Consider the following 20645-nt stretch of genomic DNA (forward strand, 5'->3'; position numbering starts at 1 on the left):
AAGTAGCTTGATAAATAGTTATTTTTATCTGAGCCTTCTGCAGTAATTAATTTAGAAAAAAATCTGTCTAGTTTAGAGAAAGATTAATGGCTAAAGGAAAACAGTAAAAGATAGTTGAAGGATGGAGCTGAATTTCATAAAATTTTCTAAAAATTGATCTTCTTATTAAGATTGTTTTCTGTTTTCAGAATTACAATTGAATGTTTTAGTCATTTCTTCGAAGTTGGTGTATCATGCAAATATACTCCCTATCGATAAAAATCTTCTGTAGTGGTGAAATTAGGAGGTATATATTAGAAATAGAACAAAATAAGTATGATTTTATGAGCCCTGAAAATAGGGCTCAGTCCAGGCACACTAAATAGAATTATGTTGAATACAAGTTCTCTTAATTTATGTATTTTGCTTCCTTTCCTCTAAATGAGAGAGAGGGGAAAAAAGACTCATCACCAAAGTGAGAATAGATCCTACTAAGACTGCATGCATCTTTGTCTTCACGGCAGCATCTCCTCTCCAGTCTAGTGCCTTGCTTACCAGTTCATGCCTTAGAAATGTTAGATCAAACCCAGGCCTGACTCTTGCCCTTACAGACTCACTGACCCACAGCTCTTCACAAAGTGTCTGCTGGTATCCAGGCACCTAGACGCTAAGCAGAGAGCTGTGAAGGAGAGCAGGTGAAAATGACTGGCCTCTGGGAGCTTTCATTCTCTCTGAGGAAGCAGTGATAAAATAGTGAACTGTGGTATGGGTCGTGTTTGGTAAGTGCTGTAGCTAAAACAAAAAGGAGTGGTGGTGATTTTAAATAGGGCTGGGGGTGCTGGGGGCTCCCTGAGATCCCACTGGAGTGAGGACCTCAGGAAGTCAGGGCTCCCTGCCCGTAGGGGTGAGACAGGTGGGTGTGGTGGCCCCGTGGCAGCCTTGCCACCACATGAATGGGGCCAGGGTGCGTGAGACCCGGAGGGTGTGGGGCGACAGGGAGGTCCACTGCGATAGGACTTTGGCATCTGCTTGCAGTGTCCTGGAAGTGCATTGCAGGGATTCGAGCAAAGAAGCACCTCCTCTGACTTGAGTTTTTCAGGACTTCTTACAGCTGCTGTGTTAAGAGTCGGGTGTGGTGAGGCGAGGCTGCATAGGGGCAGGGGGACCAGTAACACAGCTAAGAGGCGGTGGCTGAGGGGGGTGGTGGTGTGGGGAGTTGTAAGAAGTAGCTGGCTCTGGACCTGTTTTAAAGAGGAGCCAATAGCGTTCGCTGACCAGTGAGCAGTGTAGGATGTTTCCCTTTGGGAGTGACTGTAGAACAGGCAGCCTGCTCCCTTGGGACAAGCAGAGTTGCTCTCGTGAGGTCTCCAGTGGCCAAGTATGGTGGTGTGGAGGTGATCTGGGAGACAGGTGGCGGGACTGGCCCCAGGTGCCCAGCTGTTGCCACAGTGATGCTGCGTGGTCCTGTCTCCTGGCACTTGACCTCTGACCTCAGAAACACTGAGCCGTCTGTGGAGCATCACTTGCTGTGCTTCCTGCTTTCCAGCTGGTCACAGTCGCAGAGCGTGTCTCCTCTCAATGTGTCCCTGGCCTCTACCGCCTGGTCTCACAGTCCCTGGGTCGTGGGGATTTCAGACTGCGGCTCCCCTCTTCTGGTGTCAGGCTCTGTGATGTCAGCCATGGCTGGGTCTCACTGGGGCTCTGTGAGCCTGTTTCAGCGGTGGGAGAGCTTCAGGAAACTGTGTCCTGAGGGGAGAGCCAAGGTTTGCTCTCGGTAGGAGGGTGTGGGAGTGCTCAAAGGAGAGGGTAAGGACATATCCAGGGGGTTTGCTGCTGCCTGACGATTCTAGCTGTGTGCTAGAAGAGTTCTGGCGGTGGCTGGGCAGGTGACGGGGTCAGAAGGAGGGCTTAGGGGTCTTGCTGATGAAGTCGCAGCAGTGGGAAGGCTGGCGCCTCAACCAGAGCATGCACAGCTCTGCTCCTGCCGGTTACCAGTCACCTAAGTTCCAGAAGAGACTGTCTGGCTTTGAGAGAGCAGTGCTCCTGAATGAGGACAGACCAGCAGCCTCTCGTGGGTAAGCGTGGCGCTCTGGTTCCCTGCAGGTGGCGGTGTGCTGGGGCAGGGGCAGTAGGCGTGTGCAGTCTGCTTTATGGCCGCGTGCAAAGGCAGGCACATGTGGGTGAGAGCAGAGACGGACTTCACGTTACACGTTTGCAGGAAAGACAGAGAAAGGCCCCACAGAGTTAGTGCAGTTACCCAGCCCCAGAGGGCCAGGATTCGGGGTCACATTTTAGTAGTCTCGCACAGGATGATAGTCAAGGCAATTTTTCAGAAATGTGAACTTCCCATTTAACTGGCCCTTTAGCGAACCTTTTTGTTTCAGCCCAGTGGCTTGAGATAAACCTGTTTTCCTCAGCTCTCCTTTCTTGATCTACTCCCATCCCAAAGTCATAAAATACTCTGTGTGCCTTTTAGCAAGAGTCAGCAATGCTTTTCTGAAAGGGAATAACTGTTTTTGGCTTTGCAGGCCTTACAGCCTCTGTGGCAGCTGCTGCGCTCGCCCCTGTGGCGGGCACGTCGCCGTTGGCAAGAGTGTGGATGGGGAGGGGGCTGGGCTCTGCTGGGCGTTAAAGATAGTTGGGAGGGGCCTTTATGCTCCTGGCTGTGCCTGCAAGAACGACTTCATGTTCAGGTGTTAATTTGCACTGGAAGCTTGTGGAAGCACAGTTTACTCTGCCTCACTGTCTGGTGTTAGAAGTGGGGTCCATACTTGGTTGTTACCTGCCCTCTGCTCTTGGAAATGGCCAGGTCTTCGGGCCCCTCTTGGCGAGGGCCAGCCCGGCCGCTGGACTAGACCGCGCCCCTGCCGTCTGAGAGCAGAGCTGACCCCAGCTCCCGCCGCCGCCGGGGTGCCGCTTGTCTGTGCCCTGCAGGCGAGCCTCTCCCAGGATGGGAGCCGCGCGGTGCGCGGCTTCATGGCCAGCCTCTGCTGGTGACGACCTGGCCTCCGTGGGACAAAAGCTGACAGACTGCTTAGCAACTGGTTAGTATGGCCTCAGACTTCTTTTTCTAGAAGGTCCCGTCTGAGAGCAGTCTTCAGGGTGAGCACCCGCTCCAGCCGTGAGGCGTGGCAGACCTGTGGCTGTGGGGTGAAGCATGGCCTGCTGGCTTCAGCTTGGCCTTCCTGCAGACCCCGCTCCGGGGCCAGAGGCTTCACCGCAGGCTGTTGGGCACGTGGGTGCATGGGACTGTCGGGGACAGATGCCTGGGGAGAGCTCACAGAGAGGCGGGCTGGAGCTTAGTGATGAAAGCGTGGTTCAGGGTGTCTGTACTGCTTACATGGGTGTATCCTTCTGCTTGTTCACATTCATCTAGGGACATTTCTGCCTGAACGTTTCATCAGCTTTGAGTTATTTTAAATATTGAACTACACAGAGATGTATTTAGATAATGGGTTCCTCAGTTTTTTCTTAATTGAAAAGCTCAGAGGAACATACAGCTTTAGGCAAGTTTTAAAGTCTTCTCCTTCATGCCTGTTTCAAGAAATAAAAGCATTTACTTGTCACAATAGCCAAGATCAGATGGGTTGACAATGCTAGTTAAACATAGTTTTTACTATTATATATAACCTGCTTAATTATCTAGTAATATATGTCCCAGTTTTATATAATGAGGGAGGTGAATACACTACCTTTTTTTCTGTAAATTTTTTTGTGTTTGTAAGATTTCTGGACAGAAACTAAAGAATAAAATACTTTCAGAAAGCACTCTAATTACCTTTAAAGCAGTAAATTCCTACGGAGAGGTTTCTGTTTTTCAAAGGCCATACACTGAAAAGTACCACAAGTTTGTGACTGGGTGGACTGGGCCACGGCTGAGCCCTGGCCTGAGGAATTGCGGGTTGGGGGTTAGTTGTGTGCGTACTGCTGCTGTCCGGGCAGGGAGGAAGAGAGGAGGCTCTGTCTAGCGCACGTGCCTGAAGTAATTTTATAGTCTGTTACAGTTCTGTGGAAAGCTCTTAGAGAGATGGGAATACCAGACCATCTTACCTGTCTCCTGAGAAACCTATATGCGGGTCAGGAAGCAACAGTTAGAACCCTGTATGGCACACCTGACTGGCTCAAGATCGAGGAAGGAGTATGACAGGGCTGTCTGCTGTCACCCCGTTTGTTTAATCCATACACTGAGCACATCATGAGAAATGTGGGGCTGGATGAGTTACAGGCTGGAATCAAGACAGGCGGGAGAAACCTCAACAACGTCAGGTGTGCAGATGGTACCACAGAAAGCGAAGAGGAACTAAAGAGCCTCTTGATGAGGGTGAAGGAGGAGAGTGAAAGAAAGACTGGCTTAAGACTGAATGGTAAAGAAACTTAAGATCATGGCATCCTCCCCCTGCTGCTGCTGCTAAGTCGCGTCAGTCGTGTCCGACTCTGTGCGACCCCAGAGACGGCAGCCCACCAGGCTCCTCCGTCCATGGGATTTTCCAGGCAAGAGTACTGGAGTGGGGTGCCACTGCCTTCTCCAACTGCCTGGCAAACAGAAGGGAAAAGGTGGAAACAGTGATGGGTTTCCTCTTCTTGGACTCCAAAATCACTGCAGATGGTGACTGCAGCCATGAAATCTGACAACGATTGCTTCTTGGCAGGAAAGCGATGACAAACCTAAGCACTGTGTTGAAAAGCAGAGACATCACTCTGCCAACAAAGGTCTATATAGTCAAGGCTGTGGTCTTCCTGACGGTCACGTACGGTTGGTTGTGAGAGCTGGACTGTAAAGAAGGCAGAACACCAGAGAATTGGTGCCTTTGAACCGTGGTGCTGGAGAAGACTCCTGAAAGTCCCTTAGACAGCAAGGAGATCAAGCCAGTCAGCCTTAAGGGAGATCAACGCCAAATATTCACTGGAGAAACTGATGCTGAAGCTCCATTATTTTGGTCAAATGATGCACACAGACGACTCATTGGAAAAGTCCCTGACGCTGGGAAAGATTGAGGGCAGAAGGAGAAGAGGATGAGACGGCTGGATGGCATCACTGACGCAGTGCACGTGAACTTGGGTAAACTCCAGGAGATGGTGAGGGACAGGGAGGCCTGGCATGCTTCAGTCCATGGGATTGCAAAGAGTCGGACACGACTGAGCAGCTGAACAACAACAACAGTGGTTCTCAGATATAGTTAGAAATTAATAAAATCTTGTGTTGTTTCTGCTCAGAAGAGTATGTTCAGTGAATGATTAAAGACTATTTCAGCCTTTCAAAAAGGGGGCCTTGACTGTCTGAGTGTGATTACACCTGTGGAGGAGGAGCAGACAGGTGTGTGCCTGTTTGCTGGGAGAGACCAGCTGTGGGCAGTTGCCACCCGCAGTCCTGAGTCTGAGGGGAGGCCACAGAGGGTGGCGAGTGGGCCTGTGGGAGATCCAGCAGCAGAGCCCAGGGGGAGGGTGTCACGTCCTCCAGACCCGGGCCCCAGGGACTGTGAGGCACGTGATGGCGGGGGTGATGTCCAGGTGTTAATGGTGTGAACGCTGCCTGTAGGCAAGGCACCTTCCAGTTGTTGGGCATCGAGGGCCTGATCGTGGCTGCAGGGAGACTTTTGATGAGTGTTGCATGAGCGAGCAGTTTGGGGTCAGGAGTTGGCGCCCCCTCCTGCTTCCTGAGCCGTCACCCTTGGGCTCTGCCTGGTGGTCAGCAGGTGGACAGTGAAGACCCCAGCCCCTGGCCTCAAGGCCACATCCAGACGGTGGCTTCTCAGGAGTGAAAGCTGCTCCCAGAAAATGCCCCCGGCGGAGTTCTCGGAGTCCCCTGGGCAGGTTGGGTCCTGGGGCCTCTCTCAATGCAGGTGAGGCTGGGCAACAGTGCAGGCCAGTTCGTTAGCGTGTCAGCCTCTGCAGCCCTTCAGAGGGGGGACGTGTCTCACACATACGCACGCACACACACACACCTCTGACAGCCCTTCAGAGTGGGGAGTATGTCACACACAGACACACACCTTGCCCTTTTCTTTTTGTTTTAAAACATACAAGGACACCAAAGCTGACTGAAGTTGGCTTCCAAGGCCCAGCTTCTGGATGACAACTAGGTTCAAACCCAGGTCTCCCTGACTTCAGAGTCCGGTCTCAGCTTATAGATGAACTGAAGCTAGATGCTTTTACTCCAGTGGTTAGATTGCCATCTCATTACTTTAAGAAACATGGAGATGGTGCCTGCTGTGTGCCAGGCACTGCTTTGAGTGTTTACAGATGGTGAATCCTTGTATCTTCACAGAAGCTCTGAGGTTGGTGAGCTACTATTGGTTTAACTTCACCAGTGAAGAAACTGAGGCACAGAGGTTAAGTAAGTTGCTCAAAGGCAAGCAGTTGGTAGATTACAAAGCCAGACCGATGTTCTTAACAGTTATAGTGTGTGGAGCTCTGATAGGAAGTGAGATTCTGAGACTGCCAGGGGACCGTGTGATACAAGACAGACGTGAGACCCACTTGTCCAGGAGACAGATGCAACGTGTCACAGGGGGCCCTGGAGTTAGAGGTGGTGCTGGGACTGTGTGTAGGCTCTGGGGCCTACAACCAGAAAGGGAACGCAAGCACCACTGCGTGGTCGTCGTCCAGAGCGTGACTGAGTGGGCAGTGTGGCACGCACCACAGTGATGTGCCTGGGGCAGGACGAGCGTGTCTGGGGCCTCGGGGGATGCCACCGCGCCAGGCGGATGCTGGGCAGAGCGCCGGCCGCAGGGCGAGCTGACCTGATTTGCAGGAAGCGGAGCTCGGAACGGGAGGGGCAGACGGAGCAGGAGGGTTCCCACCAGCTGTGAGGCCTCTCAGTCAGTTGAGTGGGTTAGCCTAGAGGCCACCTCGTTAGCAGTGTGTGCATGCTAAGTCAGTTCAGTCGTGTCTGACTCTTAGCGACCCCATGGTCTCCAGCCCGCCAGTCTCCTCTGTCCATGGGATTCTCCAGGCAAGAAGACTGGAGTGGGTTGCCATGCCCTCCCCCAGAGGATCTTCTCAATCCAGGGATTGAGCCTGCATCTTTCATGTCTCCTGCATTGGCAGATGGTTCTTACCCCCAGTGCCACCTGGGAAACTCTACTTAGCAGTAAAAAGTTAACTGAAGATTAAAAATAAACAGCTTCACTTAACTCTCAGTCATCTTTCCTTAAGCTTTTGGGAACAATTTGAAGCCTGAAAATTAATATGCTTCAAATGAACGTTTATGACTTGAGTTTACAAAGTAACACACATGGGAGTTTATTTCATTTTCTAAAGCCAAGTGTGTTTAAATCCAGAGGAATTCCAAGTAACATTTTTTATAAAGGAAAAAGCTTTAAATGGTTTCTTGCATAGAAAATAAAAGGGTTCTTTGAGTAATATGGAGATTTATAAAGCTTTAAGGAGTTTTGCCACTAAGGAGAGTGTTTCACCATACCTCATGGAAGCAGCCTTCTTTAATCCGTTTCCACTTAGACTTACTTCTCCCTAGGGTGATACCTCAGTAGTTACCAGTGAAGAATTAGAGTTGGCAGTTTTCGGTGTCCAAGGGTGTGCTCAAGACTAAGTGTTCACACTCAGTCAGGAACAGTAATGAAAAACATAGCATCACTTACTTATCATGTTTTTATCTGCCTATGCTAGATTAGTAATATAAGGAATCTCACATTACTCTGTCAGAGAAGGCAATGGCAACCCACTCCAGTACTCTTTCCTGGAAAATCCCATGGACAGAGGAGCCTGGTGGGCTGCAGTCCATGGGGTCACCAAGAGTCGGACACGACTGAGCGACTTCACTTTCACGCATTGGAGAAGGAAATGTCAACTCACTCCAGTGTTCTTGCCTGGAGAATCCTGTGGACAGAGGAGCCTGGTGGGCTGCTGTCTATGGGGTCTCACAGAGTCGGACCTGACTGAAGCGACTTAGCATGCATGCATGCGTTGGAGATGGAAATGGCAACTCACTCCAATATTCTTGCTTGGAGAATCCCAGGGACAGAGGAGCCTGGTGGGCTGCCGTCTATGGGGTCGCACAGAGTTGGACCCGACTGAAGCGACTTAGCAGCAGCAGCAGCATATAACTCTGTGACTTTTTTTTCATTATTTGTGCAAATAGATTATGACCTGCTAATGCCACTGACATTCAGGTAAAGGATGAATTCAGTTAATATTTATTGAGCACAGGCGAGTTCATGGAACTCTGGTAAATTCCAGAGAAAGTGGCTCTGTGTGTGTCTAGTAGTACAAGTTGGGGGTGTGTGTGCATACACATGCAGTCTAGACATGAGAAGACAGAACTGTTGCTTAGGGAAATGTAGGACTGTGGAAGAGACTGGCTGTGAAAGTGCAGTGTGAAACCTGGCATAATGCTGTAGTTCGCAATTTCCATGTTATTTTCCTCAATTCAGGCCTTACTTCTTTTGCTGGTCAGAGGCAGATGAGTTTTTCTTGCTGTGCAAAGTGATGTCAGGCAAAAGCTCCTGTGTTCTGGGGTTGTGTTTAGAGTGAGTGGCAGCTGGGAAAGACCAGCAACCCCCAGACAACCGGGTCCTTGGGCCTCCCCTTTACAAAGTGTCCTGTGATTTAAACCCCACCTGCATCCTTCTCAGAGGCCCCCTCAGGGAGGTGCTCGGAGCAGAGCTGTGGGAGAGGGGAGTGGAGTCCGTGAGGAGGCTGCCTGAGATGTGAGCAGGCGTGTGGGGGTGTGTGCGTGTGCGTGTGCGTGTGCGTGTGCGCGTGCTCAGAACTGTGACTGCAGCAGTGCTCTGGGCCATGGGCAGAGTGTCGCTCGAGGACGCAGTTCTGATTTAGAGGGACAACTGTGACCTCACTGCCACGGGGCTTAGAGAGGGGAAGCCAGGGAGGGGTTTCAGCAGGGTGCAGGCGCTGCGTGGAAGCCCGTGGGGTGTGGGGCTGCGGCAGGGGTCTCCATCACGGGCTGCAGGGTCTTCCGGGAAGATGTGGACTCAGAGGAGGTTTCCAGGGAGGAAGGACCAGCCAGGGTCAAACATGGCATGGTTGAGTAGGATGGGGACCGAGAGGGGTTTGTAACCATACTGCCGGGACTTTTCACACTCCGAGTCATTGTTTCCTTTTTCTCCCAACAGAAGTAGGATCACCTTCCTGCCTGTCGTTGCAGGAAGGGGGACCCCTTCCAGGGCCCCGAAATTGGGCTCTTGTCTAACACTTGGAAATGAATTGTCTGAGGAGACATGTGCTGAAAAAGCAAGAGATTTTATTGGAAAAGGGCACCCAGGTGGAGAGCAGGAGGGTAAGGGAACCCAGGAGAACTGCTCTGTCACATGGCTTGCAGTATTGGGTTTTGTGGTGCTGGGATTAGTCTCCGGGTTGTCTTTAGCTGATCATTCTGACTCAGTCCTTCCTGGTGGTGCAGGTCTTGTTCAGCCAAGATGGACACCAGAGAGGAGGATTCTGGGAGGTGGTCAGACAGGTGGTGTCTCCTTTTGACCTTTCCCGAACTCTTCCTGTTGGTGGAGGCTTATTAGTTCCGTGTTCCTTGCCGGGACTTCCTGTCATAAAACAGCTCATGCGAATGGTTACTATGGTGGCCGTGGTGGGTGGTTTTAGTCTCTGTGCTTCCCCTAAGAGTTTTACCCCATGGCGCCACTGTCACCAAGAAGCGTTCTCCTGACATGTGTCTCCTGACGTGTGCGTCTGCTTTGTGCCGGGCATCTGTTGAGGAGGCAGCCCCCGTCTCTCTGAGAGGGCAGAGGGTGGACGGGGGTGCTCGACTGTGGGCACGGTGCCGGGAGAGCGTGCTCAGCATGTTCAGATGCCGGCACAGACTGAACGCCGCGTCAGGAAGGTGCCTGCACCGGGGAGGAGTCCGGGGTCTGTCTGGCCGGCCAGCCGGGGTGGAGTGGCTGCGGGGGTGGGGTGGGGAGAGGGCCTCGATCTTGTGGGCTCAGCAGGAAGCTGGGACTGTGCCCAGCTGGGCAGCGAGGCCAGCCTCACCCTTGGTGCCCTCTTCTTGGGAGGCGGGACAGCTGCCCCGAGAGCTGGTTTAACCTGGGACAAGTGAGGGGCACTGCTTCTGTTTGGGGGCACCAGCAGAAGCTGCTTGGAAGGGTGAGAATAGTGGAGTTTTCCAGCTGTACCAGCAGAGGTGTGTCGAAATCCCAGTCTTAACTGTGTAAAACTCGCTGGAGGTGATGTGAGGATCTAACTCAGACACTTCATATAAAGTGTGATCGGAGTACCTGGCAATAGAACTTAAAAATGTTAGTGTTTAAAATGTCATTAAAATCCAAAGTGTTACATTCTTATTTCCTTTTAGTTTATACACAATATCATTCAAAGGCACTTGGAATAGACCAAGAAGAAGGCACTAAAGACTGTTTTAAGTGCTTTGCTTACTGTTACTCACTTGGATTTTCGGTGTCAGATAGATGAGTTCTGATATACCCAAGGCTAATAATAGACAGCTGCCCTGAGGGTTTCTCGTCGGTAGAATGGCCTTCACAAGGTTGTCATATTTGCGTGCTGGGCAGACCTTCTGTTCATGTGGGCTGCAGCACTGATATTTAACAGCTTGCTTTCTTTAGCTCAAAACATTTAACCTTTCTTTTGAATTTCTGGAATGTGTGCAGTATAAACCGTCATCTACCAACATTAGTCTGGAATCTTAAGGTAAAGGAGAAAGAACAGTTACCCACAAGCAGCTGGTTGTAGACTTGATGCTGTGCCATTGAGACTGGAATGTCTTCTCTTTAGCACGTTGTCCTGATTTCTTCTGTTTGCTCATTGCCTCTTCAGGGGGTCCTTCGTGCTTCATTATCATTCTTTATGATGTTGTCCCACCTAAGTTTCTTCCATTTGCCTTGGGCTTTCCTTGTACTCCGCGCTCCCATTACACGTCTTGTCCACCAGCTGCTATTTCTGCCTGTTGATGGAGCAGCATTGTTCCTCCCCCAGCAGGGACCCCAGTCCTGACACGCTGTTTGCACAGACGGCTTCTACACACACCCGTGCACACACACACAGATGGCTTCTACACACGCGGTTTCTACACACATGTGCACACACACAGACGACTTCTACACACATACACACACAGCTTCTACACACTCAAGGCTTCTACACACATACACACACGGCTTCTACACACACATGGCTTCTATATACACACATACACTGTGTTTGGCCCCCTTCTCCCTGGAAGGGGAGAGTTTTTCATTTATCTGGGTGTGTGTGCACATATTTGTACAAACCAAATGTAACCGATGTGAATTTAATTATTTTTCTTAAATTATACCGATATACAGTATTTAAACCATTTAATTTGAATTAGACTCGTTCTTTCTAAATTTTAAAATATTTATCTGAAAAGCTTTTTTAACACCTTGATGTTCTGTGGCTTTTGTGGTCTCTGAGCTTTCCCTTAACCAGCAGAGCCTGTGCTGCTGGTGGGCACTTGGGAAAGAGGCCGTGCTGGGCAGCAGGGCCGGTGGTGGAGCTGCCCGTGTCCGCCCGCAGCCCAGCGCCCGCTGTGGCCACGCTGTCTGTTCCCGTGCTGTGCGCTGGGGAGGCGCCGGGTTCAGCAGAGGACGCCACAGGGAGAGATGGCTCTGAGGCTGTGATGTGCAGCGGTTTCCAAGCTGGTCACCTCACTGCTTCTCTTAACAGCGCAAATAATTAACAGCTAAAACCTGGTTCCTAATTTTCAGAGTTTTAGATGGTTTATTTGTAGTTATATACAGTTGTAACTACATGACTTTTGTGAAATGCAGCTTAAAGAAAAGAGCCTCACTAGTCTTAGGGTCGAAGACTTGGCTCTAGTCCAAGTTTTGCTGCTTTAGTAGAGAATTGACTCCAAGTCATTAATCTCTGGGCCCTGCGTTTCTGAAACTGGAGGTAATGAAGGGGAGCCCTTCCCATGCTTTATACAGACAGAAGTGATAGCATGTGAATATTCTTTTAAAAAGTTTAGGGAACAGGTCATGTTTATAATGATGGTAATATAGTCTTCAGTTGTCCTATTTAAATCCTGAACATAAAAAATAGATGTGTTTTTTAAAGGTTGAGCATGAAGTTTTAATCTTGAACATTTTCTCCAGTCTTCAAATTCTTAACATGAAAAGGAATGATAAACTTCAATTTTATCATTACCCTCTTGCCATATAACAACCTTTTCTTACAAAATCTCCATCTGCTGTGGCTGAGAAACCAACAGAAAACCCATACATTATATTATCTAAGTGATCTATTAACAGATGAAATTTTAACCAGCTTTATATCAGGAAACTGTTAACAGAGGTACTTCAATCACATAACTTAAAATATGGAGAAAAAGCAGGTAAAAAACAAGATCTTATCCTACAGTAAAAAATAAGTTTTGAGGTGATTTGAGAATTCTTTGTAGAGAATGTGTTTAGCGAGCCAAACATGGTAAGTCAAATTAACTATCATTGAAATCCAGTGGGGAGATATGCTGGGATTTTGTTTACTGATTTTCCAAGGTTGAGAAGTTTTCATTTAAGTTAAAAGGCTTTGTTTTTCAACAGTTCTGTTTCTTGGCTTTTTAGTGACAAGGAGAATCGAGGGGGGTTTTACTCCATCATGTTAGAGGATCCTGTGGAGAGGAGACTTTGGGGGAGAAAGGAGAGGACAGGTGTGTTCCATGCTGTCTGTGAGGTGGGACATGGGCCTGGGAGAGTTCTTCACCTTAGGCTTGTGGAGCCCAGAGAAGATCTTCCCCAGTCACTCAACACAGATATCAGTGTTGGCATAGAGACCATGGTCCCTAAGCAGACGCTTCCACCGCCTCATTCTGAAGGATCCCAAAGTCCCTTGGGCTCGTGTAAGTTGACTTTCATGGCAGCTTCACTCGCTGCCGGAGGTGATTACCAAGAAAGCCCCACTTTGATTTTTGTCTGGAGTGCCTTTCTGAGATTTCCAAAGGCCAGTTTGTATCTAAAGGCTTCCCTGGTGGCTCAGTGGTAAAGAAGCTGCGTGCAGCACAGGAGACACAGGCTCCATTCCTGGGTCGGGAAGATCCCCGGAGGAGGAGATGGCAGCCCATTCTGTATTCTGGCCTGGGCAGTCCTCTGGACAGAGGGTCACAAAAGAGTCGGGCATGCCTGAGGACTGAGCACACACACGTACTTAATGGAAGGAGAAGATACAGCTGTTCTCCAGTGCAGCGGTGGGAGCAGCAGGCCTGTTGATGACTGTAGAGGGAGCGAGCCCTGCCCGCGTTAGGGTCAGGCCCGTGCGTGGTGCTGCTCTGGGTCTATAAGGGCTCTGGTCTGGAAGCCACCTCCATGCCAGTGGTGGAGGATTGAAGCTGCCAGTGCCCGTAGGTCCATGCAGTGTCATCAGATGCAGTCTGTCTGCTCCACCCATGCATACATAGCACAATTTCATTTAAGAGAACTCTCATCGTATATACATTATTGTAAGCAGATTGTTACTCTTGCTTGCTGCTGCTGCTAAGTCGCCTCAGTCGTGTCCCGACCCCATATATGGCAGCCCACCATATATGGCAGGCTCCCCCATCCCTGGGATTCTCCAGGCAAGAACACTGGAGTGGGTTGCCATTTCCTTCTCCAATGCATAAAAGTGAAAAGTCAAAGTGAAGTCGCTCAGTCGTGTCCGACTCTTAGTGACCCCCTTGGACTGCAGCCTGCCAGGCTCCTCTGTCCATGGGATTTGCCAGGCAAGAGAATTGGAGTGGGGTGCCATTGCCTTCTCCTTACTCATGCTTATAAGCATACAAAATGAATGATAGGGATTTTCTTATTGGGTAAAATGCACATTAAAATTTACCCCTTTAATCAGTTTTAAGTTTTCATGGCATTAAGTTCTTTCACATTTTTGTGTAGCCATCACTATCACACGTGGCAGGGAACTTTTATTTTTGTGTGGTTTGCATCTTTGGCAGGAATGTGTCACTTTTATAGTAAAAACTGTTTAAGATTACAGTCTGAGACTTTGTTGTATCTCTGTGATCCTGGACAAGTTTAACTTATTTTGCCATCTGTAAATGAGGGTAGTTTCAGTACCTCTTTTATGGGTTTCCCTGGTGGCTCAGAGGTTAAAGCGTCTGCCTCCAAAGCAGGAGACCCAGGTTTGATCCCTGGTTCGGAAAGATCCCCAGGTGAAGGCAATGGCACCCCACTCCAGTATTTTTGCCTGGAGAATCCCATGGACGGAGAAGCCTGGTAGGCTCCATGGGGTTGCAAAGAGTCGGATACGACTGAGCGACTTCACTTTCTTTCCTTCTTTCACATCACAGCATTATAATAAAGACCAAACAAGTGTATGTGTGTGTATTTGTATTTTTTCAGGCTTGGCACAAAGCAAACACTATACTGAGTGCTGGCTCTTTTATTAGTCACTTATGTGACCCTAAGGCTGTAAAAGGTGAAATAAGACTTTGAAAACCAAATAAAGTGCCCCATGTCATTTTACAGATTAGGTAATGTATTACTGAGTACTGATCAGGGTTTAGACTTCAAAGTATAAATAAGTTAGTATCCTTAGTGGCATATAACATACTGCTTCAAACAGATTTAAAATTTATGAAGGATATACAGTTCATAAAAGAAGGAAAGTCAATTATTTGCCTGTAGTAGATGAATGTCTTTGTTCTCACATATCACATCCTGAGCTTACTGGTGCTGTGTAAGTCAACTGACATGTTCTGTGGCAAAAAATCAGTTGACAGCATTTCTCCCGCCCGATTCACCGAAAATAATAATAGTAATAATGTTAATAGTATTTTCTTACACTTAAGATTTTTTGAAATATAAATTTGTCCTGATTGTTAGTGTTTGCTGTTACATAAAACAGCAACAAATTTTAACTGAAAAACTGAGAGTAGTTACTTAGGCTCAGCTTGTCGGGTTTTTCTTTTTTTCCTTTTCTTCCTCTTGGTCATGGTTTGTTTTGGAGGGCATGTGCTTCTGTTGGTGAGGGTCAGTTGCGTGGGATGTGGTCGTGTCTCCTGCTATGGCAGTGCTCCCTTGTTCGTGTGATAGAGGGAGCAAGTCTGATGAGGTGGTTTCCCTGTCCCCCGCTCTGCAGCTTAGGAGTGCAAGCACCACTGGCACATGCCGGTGTTACCGTCTGAGTTCCGTTCCTGAGTTGTGGATGCCACCGCAGAGAACATATTCTTTTGTTTGTGTTTTTAACCTAGGAAACCCTGTCCTTCTAAAATACGTTACTTCTGGTTCATTTACTGCTCTGTCTGAGGTGTACTGTCTGATGTGCTGTGCTGGTAATGGACTGAAAAACATACAGTAGCTCTTTAAAGAGGTCTAATTTCAAAGTGAGTGTTGCTGGTTTGAATGAGCTAGAAATGGGAAATACACTTTCATGTGTAAATCATGTTTGAATTCCATGTCATGGTTGTGTGTTAGCTTAAAGTCCTGTATGTTATAAATTAGTAGTAATCTGTGCATTGTTTTATTGCTTGACCTTTAAATCGTCCATAGTGCTTGATAGAGATCTAACGTGTAACATGTGTGCACGGAATATTTCTTTCTTATTGTTCTGATACTGTGTTAATGATTGAGAAATATTTGCAGTTGGTCTCTTCCAAACTAACCTTTCATGGTTTTCACACACAGTTTTACAAATTAAGTAGTGAAGATTATTGTGACCCTTTATTCCTTGAAATTAATGATGAGTTGTTTCCCTGAAGCTTAAACAAGGAAATAAAAGATACTAATTTCCATAGTTACACTTCAAGAAAGAGAAGAAATCTATGAGTTCCTGTGGGTTGTGATAGAAATACCTGGTATGTGGTACATCTTCCATTAAATTTGCCAGATATTTAAAGTCCTACTCTATGCAAGATGTCCATCCACCTTATTTTGAAGAGGTTTTAGAAGATACCTGTGTGCCTTTCAGACATGTATGGTTCATCAGAGAGATCAAATGAGATTGTTGTTGTTGCTGTTCAGATGCTCAGTTGTGTCCAACTCATTGTGACCCCATTGACTGAAGTACACAAGGCTTCCCTGGCCTTCACCATCTCCTGGAGCTTACTCAAATTCAAGTCCATCGAGTCGGTGATGCCATCCAACTGTCTCATCCTCCGTCATCCCCTTCTCCTCCTGCCTTCAGTCTTTCCCAGCATCAGGGTCTTTTCCAAGGGGTCAGTTCTTTGCATCAGGTGGCCAAAGTATTGGAGTTTCAGCTTCAGCATCAGTCCTTCCAATGAATATTCAGGACTGATTTCCATTAGGATTGACTGGATGTATCTCCTTGCTGTCCAAGGGCCTCTCCACAGTCTTCTCCAACACCACAGTTCAAAAGCATCAATTCTGCTGCACTCAGCTTTCTTTAGAGTCCAACTCTCACATCTGTACATGAATACTGGAAAAACCATAGCTTTGACTAGACCTACCTTTGTTGGCAAACTAATGTCTCTGCTTTTTAATATCCTGTCTAGGTTGGTCATAACTTTCCTTCCAAGAAGCAAGCATCTTTTAATTTTATGGCTGCAGTCACCATCTGCAGTGATTTTAAAGCCCAAGAAAATAAAGTCCATCACTGTTTGTGTTATCTCCCCATCTATTGCCATGAAGTGATGGGACCAGATGCCATGATCTTAGTTTTTTGAATGTTGAGTTTTAAGCCAACTTTTCCGCTCTCCTCTTTCACCTTCATCAAGAGGCTCTTTAGCTCCTCTTTATTTTCTGCCATAAGGGTGGTGTCATCTCTGTATTTGAGGTTATTGATATTTCTCCTGGCAGTCTTGATTCCAGCTTGTGCTTCATCCAGCCCACCATTTCTTATTATGTACCCTGCATAGAAGTTAAATAAGCAGGCATACTGACCATCAAGGCGGTATACAGCCTTGATGTACTCCTTTCTCAATTTGGAAGCAGTCTGCTGTTCCATGTCCAATTCTAACTGCTGCTTCTTGACCTGCATACAGATTTCACAGGAGGCAGGTAAGGTGGTCTGGTATTCCCATCTCTTTAAGAATTTTCCACAACTTGTTGTGATCCACACAAAGGCTTTAGCATAGTCAGTGAAGCAGAAGTAGATGTTTTTCTGGAACTCTGTTGCTTTTTCTATGATCCAGTGGATGTTGGCAGTTTGATCTCTGGTTTCTCTGCCTTTTCTAAATCGAGCTTGAACATCTGGAAGTTCTCGATTCATGTACTGTTGAAGCCTGGCTTGGAGAATTTTGAGCATTACTTTACTTGCTTGTGAAATGAGTGCAATTGCACAGTAGTTTGAACATTCTTTGGCATTGCCTTTCTTTGCGATTAAAATGAAAACTGACCTTTTCTAGTCCTGTGGCCATTACTGAGTTTTCCACATTTGCTGGCATATTGAGTGCAGCACTTCAGCAGCAGCATCTCTTAGGATTTGAAATAGCTCAGGTGGAGTTCCATCACCTCCACTAGCTTTGTTTGTAGTGATGTTTCCAAAGGCCCACTTGGCTTTGCACTGTAGGATGTCTGGCTCTAGGTGAGGGATCACACCATCATGGTTATCTGGGTCATTAAGATCTTTTTTTATAGTTCTATGATTTCTTGCCACCTCTTCTTTTGTTTCTGTTAGGTCCATATCATTTCTGTCCTTTATTGTACTCATCTTTGCTTGAAATGTTTCCTTGATATCTCTCATTTTCTTGAAGAGATCTCTAGTCTTTCCCATTCTGTTGTTCCTCTATCTCTGCGTTGTTCACTTAAGAAGCCTTTCTTATCTCTCCTTGCTGTTCAGTGGATCTCTGCATTCAGATGGGTATATCTTTCTTTTTCTCCTTTGCCTTTCACTTCTCTTCTTTTCTTAGCTATTTGTAAGGCCTTCTCAGCCAGCCATTTTGCCTTTTTTCATTTCTTTTTCTTGGCCATTGTTTTGATTACCACCTCCTGTATAATATCATGAAACTCCATCCATAATTCTTCAGGCACTCAATCAGATCTAATCCCTTGACGACTGTATGATCATAAGGGATTTGATTTAGGTCATATGTTAATGGCCTGGTGTTTTCCCCCAATTTCTTCAATTCCAGTCTGAATTTGGCAATAAGGAGCTCATGATCTGAGCCACAGTCAGCTCCCGGTCTTGTTTTTGCTGACTATAGTATAGAGCTTTTCCACTTTTGACCTCAAAGAATATAATCAATCTGATTTTGGTGTTGACCATCTCTGGTGATGTCCATGTGTAGATGCGTCTCTTGTGTTGCTGGAAGAGGGTGTTTGCTATGACCACTGCGTTCTCTTGGCAAAACTCTGTTAGCCTTTGCCCTGCTTCATTTTGCACTCCAAGGCCAAATTTGCCTTTTACTCCCAAGTATCTCTTGACTTTCTACTTTTGCATTCCAATCGCCTCTGATGGAAAGGACTTCTTTTCCAAAATGAGACTGGAAGCTGTTAAAATAGAAGCTTATTGGGGTGTAAGTCCCCGGGGATGGAGTTGTGATGTTCTCACTGTTCCTCAAGATTGTGCCCACAGAGGACTGAGCTGTGGCCGGGCCCCGTTCCCTGAAACCCTGGTCTCACAGCTCTCTGCCCTGCATCCTACCCGAGCCCCCACTTCACACCGTGTGAGTTCTGGGCTGCCATGAGGAGCGGATATGAGAGCTGTGAGGGTGAGCAGGGGGCTGATCTGGGGCCATTGCTGAAGGTCACCATGTCCGAATAAAGAAAGGATTTATTTCAGTGTTTTGTGATACTTCCTACAGAATCAGTATGTAGGGTTCATTTGTTTTCTTTCTATCCCTTATATAACTTTTAACATTTCAGGAATTTAAAGTCATTAATATTTACTTCCAAAGTTAAGTAAACATGATATGAAGTACTATTGGAAACACACACGTGTGCCTTTATGAAGAGGCAGCATTTGTAGAAACATGGTGTCAAATCCCAGCTTAGCTGGTTCCCTCAAAAGTGGGTCTGTCTCATCCCATCCCCATACGGTTATGGGGATTAGATGAATTAATATATGTAAAGTACTCAGAACAGCACCTTACATGTAAGGAAGCATCAGGACACAGAATAGTGTGAATAGTGTAGTACCCCTGGTGAAAAGGGGTTTGCATACATACCTAGAAACCAGTGGGTAAAGACTGTTTCTTTGAAAACAAACAAAACCAAAAGTGGTTTCTTTGGGAAAGAGGGTAAGAGGTGGGCATATATATATATATATTTTGTTTGTTTTTTAAAGGAGGGCATATATATTTTGTTGTTAACATTCTGAACTTTTAACCATATGTCAAGTTTTAGAATAATGCCATGTTCCAGGTACTTTTAAGAGGTTCTAGAACCTTTACGACGAGACTCTCTGCTCTTTTCAGATGGGCCTGCCGAGGCGCCGGTGACCAATGGGAGCGCAGTCCTGGGGCCAGCCCTGAACGATGACCTGGACATCTTTGGACCGATGATCTCTAACCCCTTACCTGCAACTGTCATGCCCCCGGCTCAGGTATTGTGTGAGAGTGTGCTTTTACAGGATCGCTGTGTATTTCCTTTTTGGAAAGTTTCCATTTTAAATTGTCTCTGATTTGAAAGCCTCCTGATCTTTAGGCCAGGAGTTGACAAGCTAAGCCTGCAGCTTGTTTTGCAGACAAAGTGTGATTGGAGCACAGCCACTGCTTTTACCTACGCGTTGTTTGTGGCTGCTTTCCACGGCAGAAGCCAAGTTGAGAATTTGCAGCTAGGTAGTAGTAGATACTCTGTGACCCACAAAGCCTAAGTAGTCACCGTCTGAAGTTTGTTGATGCTTATTTTTCAGACAGACAGAGTTTAGAATGAGTAAGTGGGGAAAGTCGAACTGTTTCAGCCTTGCCTGTGATCCACAGGGTACTTCCATAAGAGGTTTTCAAACTGTGGGCACGTGAACATGTACTAGAAGCCAGTTGCTTTTTTCTTGTGCTCCTGTCGGTCCAGCCCTGGACAGTGTTTCCTTCTGTTTTGTAAATAAGTTCATTTGTGTTCATTGGTGCAGGAAAATCCAGAACAAGAAATTCTAGCAAACTCAATACTCATATTCTTTTTTTAATGAAGACAAATACATGATTTTTTAGCAAACATTCCTTACTTTTTAATTTTGATGATTTTTTAAAAATTATTTAGAAGACAATATTAGTGATCAAGATTTTTTAAAAGTATCAATGATTAAGAAATTTTGACTTACCTTCTTAATATTACATGGAATTTCATGTTTTTTTCTTTTTTTTCTTTTTGCCTTTATTCTTTTTTTAAAAAAATTATAGTTGATTTACAATGCCGTGTTAGTTTCAGGTTTATGGCAGAGTGATTCAGTTATGCATTTATGTTCTTTTTCAGATTCCTTTTCCTTACAGGTTATTATAAAATATTGAGTATAGTTCCCCATGCTATACAGTAGGTCCTAGATGTTTGTCTGTTTTATACATAGCAGTGTGTGTATGTTAATCCCAAACTCCTAATTTATTCTTCACCCTCTCTTTCCCTTTTGGTGACCGTAACTTTGTTTTCTATGTCTGTGAGCCTGTATTTCTGTTTTGTAAATAAGTTTCTGTTTTGTAAATGAACTTCTTTCTTATAAGTTCATGTGGAATGAACTTATTCCACATATAAGTGGTATCATATGGTACTTGTCTTTCTCTGTCTGACTTGCTTCACCAGTGGCATTATTTCATTCTTTTTAAAGGCTGAGTAATATTCCATTGGGCCTCCCTGGTGGCTTGATGGTAAAGAATCCACCTGCCAATGAAT

The 20645-nt window shown here is 46.7% G+C and overlaps 1 protein-coding gene across 4 annotated transcripts in view; it reads left to right on the forward strand.

Annotated features, from left to right (window-relative positions):
* The window catches only part of SMAP1 (small ArfGAP 1), a 180919-nt gene that overhangs the window by 151009 nt on the left and 9265 nt on the right, over positions 1–20645 (forward strand). For all 4 annotated transcript variants that reach the window (XM_018058822.1, XM_018058824.1, XM_018058823.1 and 1 more), the window contains one exon: positions 19244–19371. In XM_018058822.1, the coding sequence (XP_017914311.1) occupies positions 19244–19371 (128 nt within the window). The remainder of the gene's footprint in view (positions 1–19243; positions 19372–20645) is intronic.

This window comes from Capra hircus, chromosome 14 (assembly GCF_001704415.2).
Source record: "Capra hircus breed San Clemente chromosome 14, ASM170441v1, whole genome shotgun sequence".
In the NCBI taxonomy this organism is placed as follows: Eukaryota; Metazoa; Chordata; class Mammalia; order Artiodactyla; family Bovidae; genus Capra; species Capra hircus.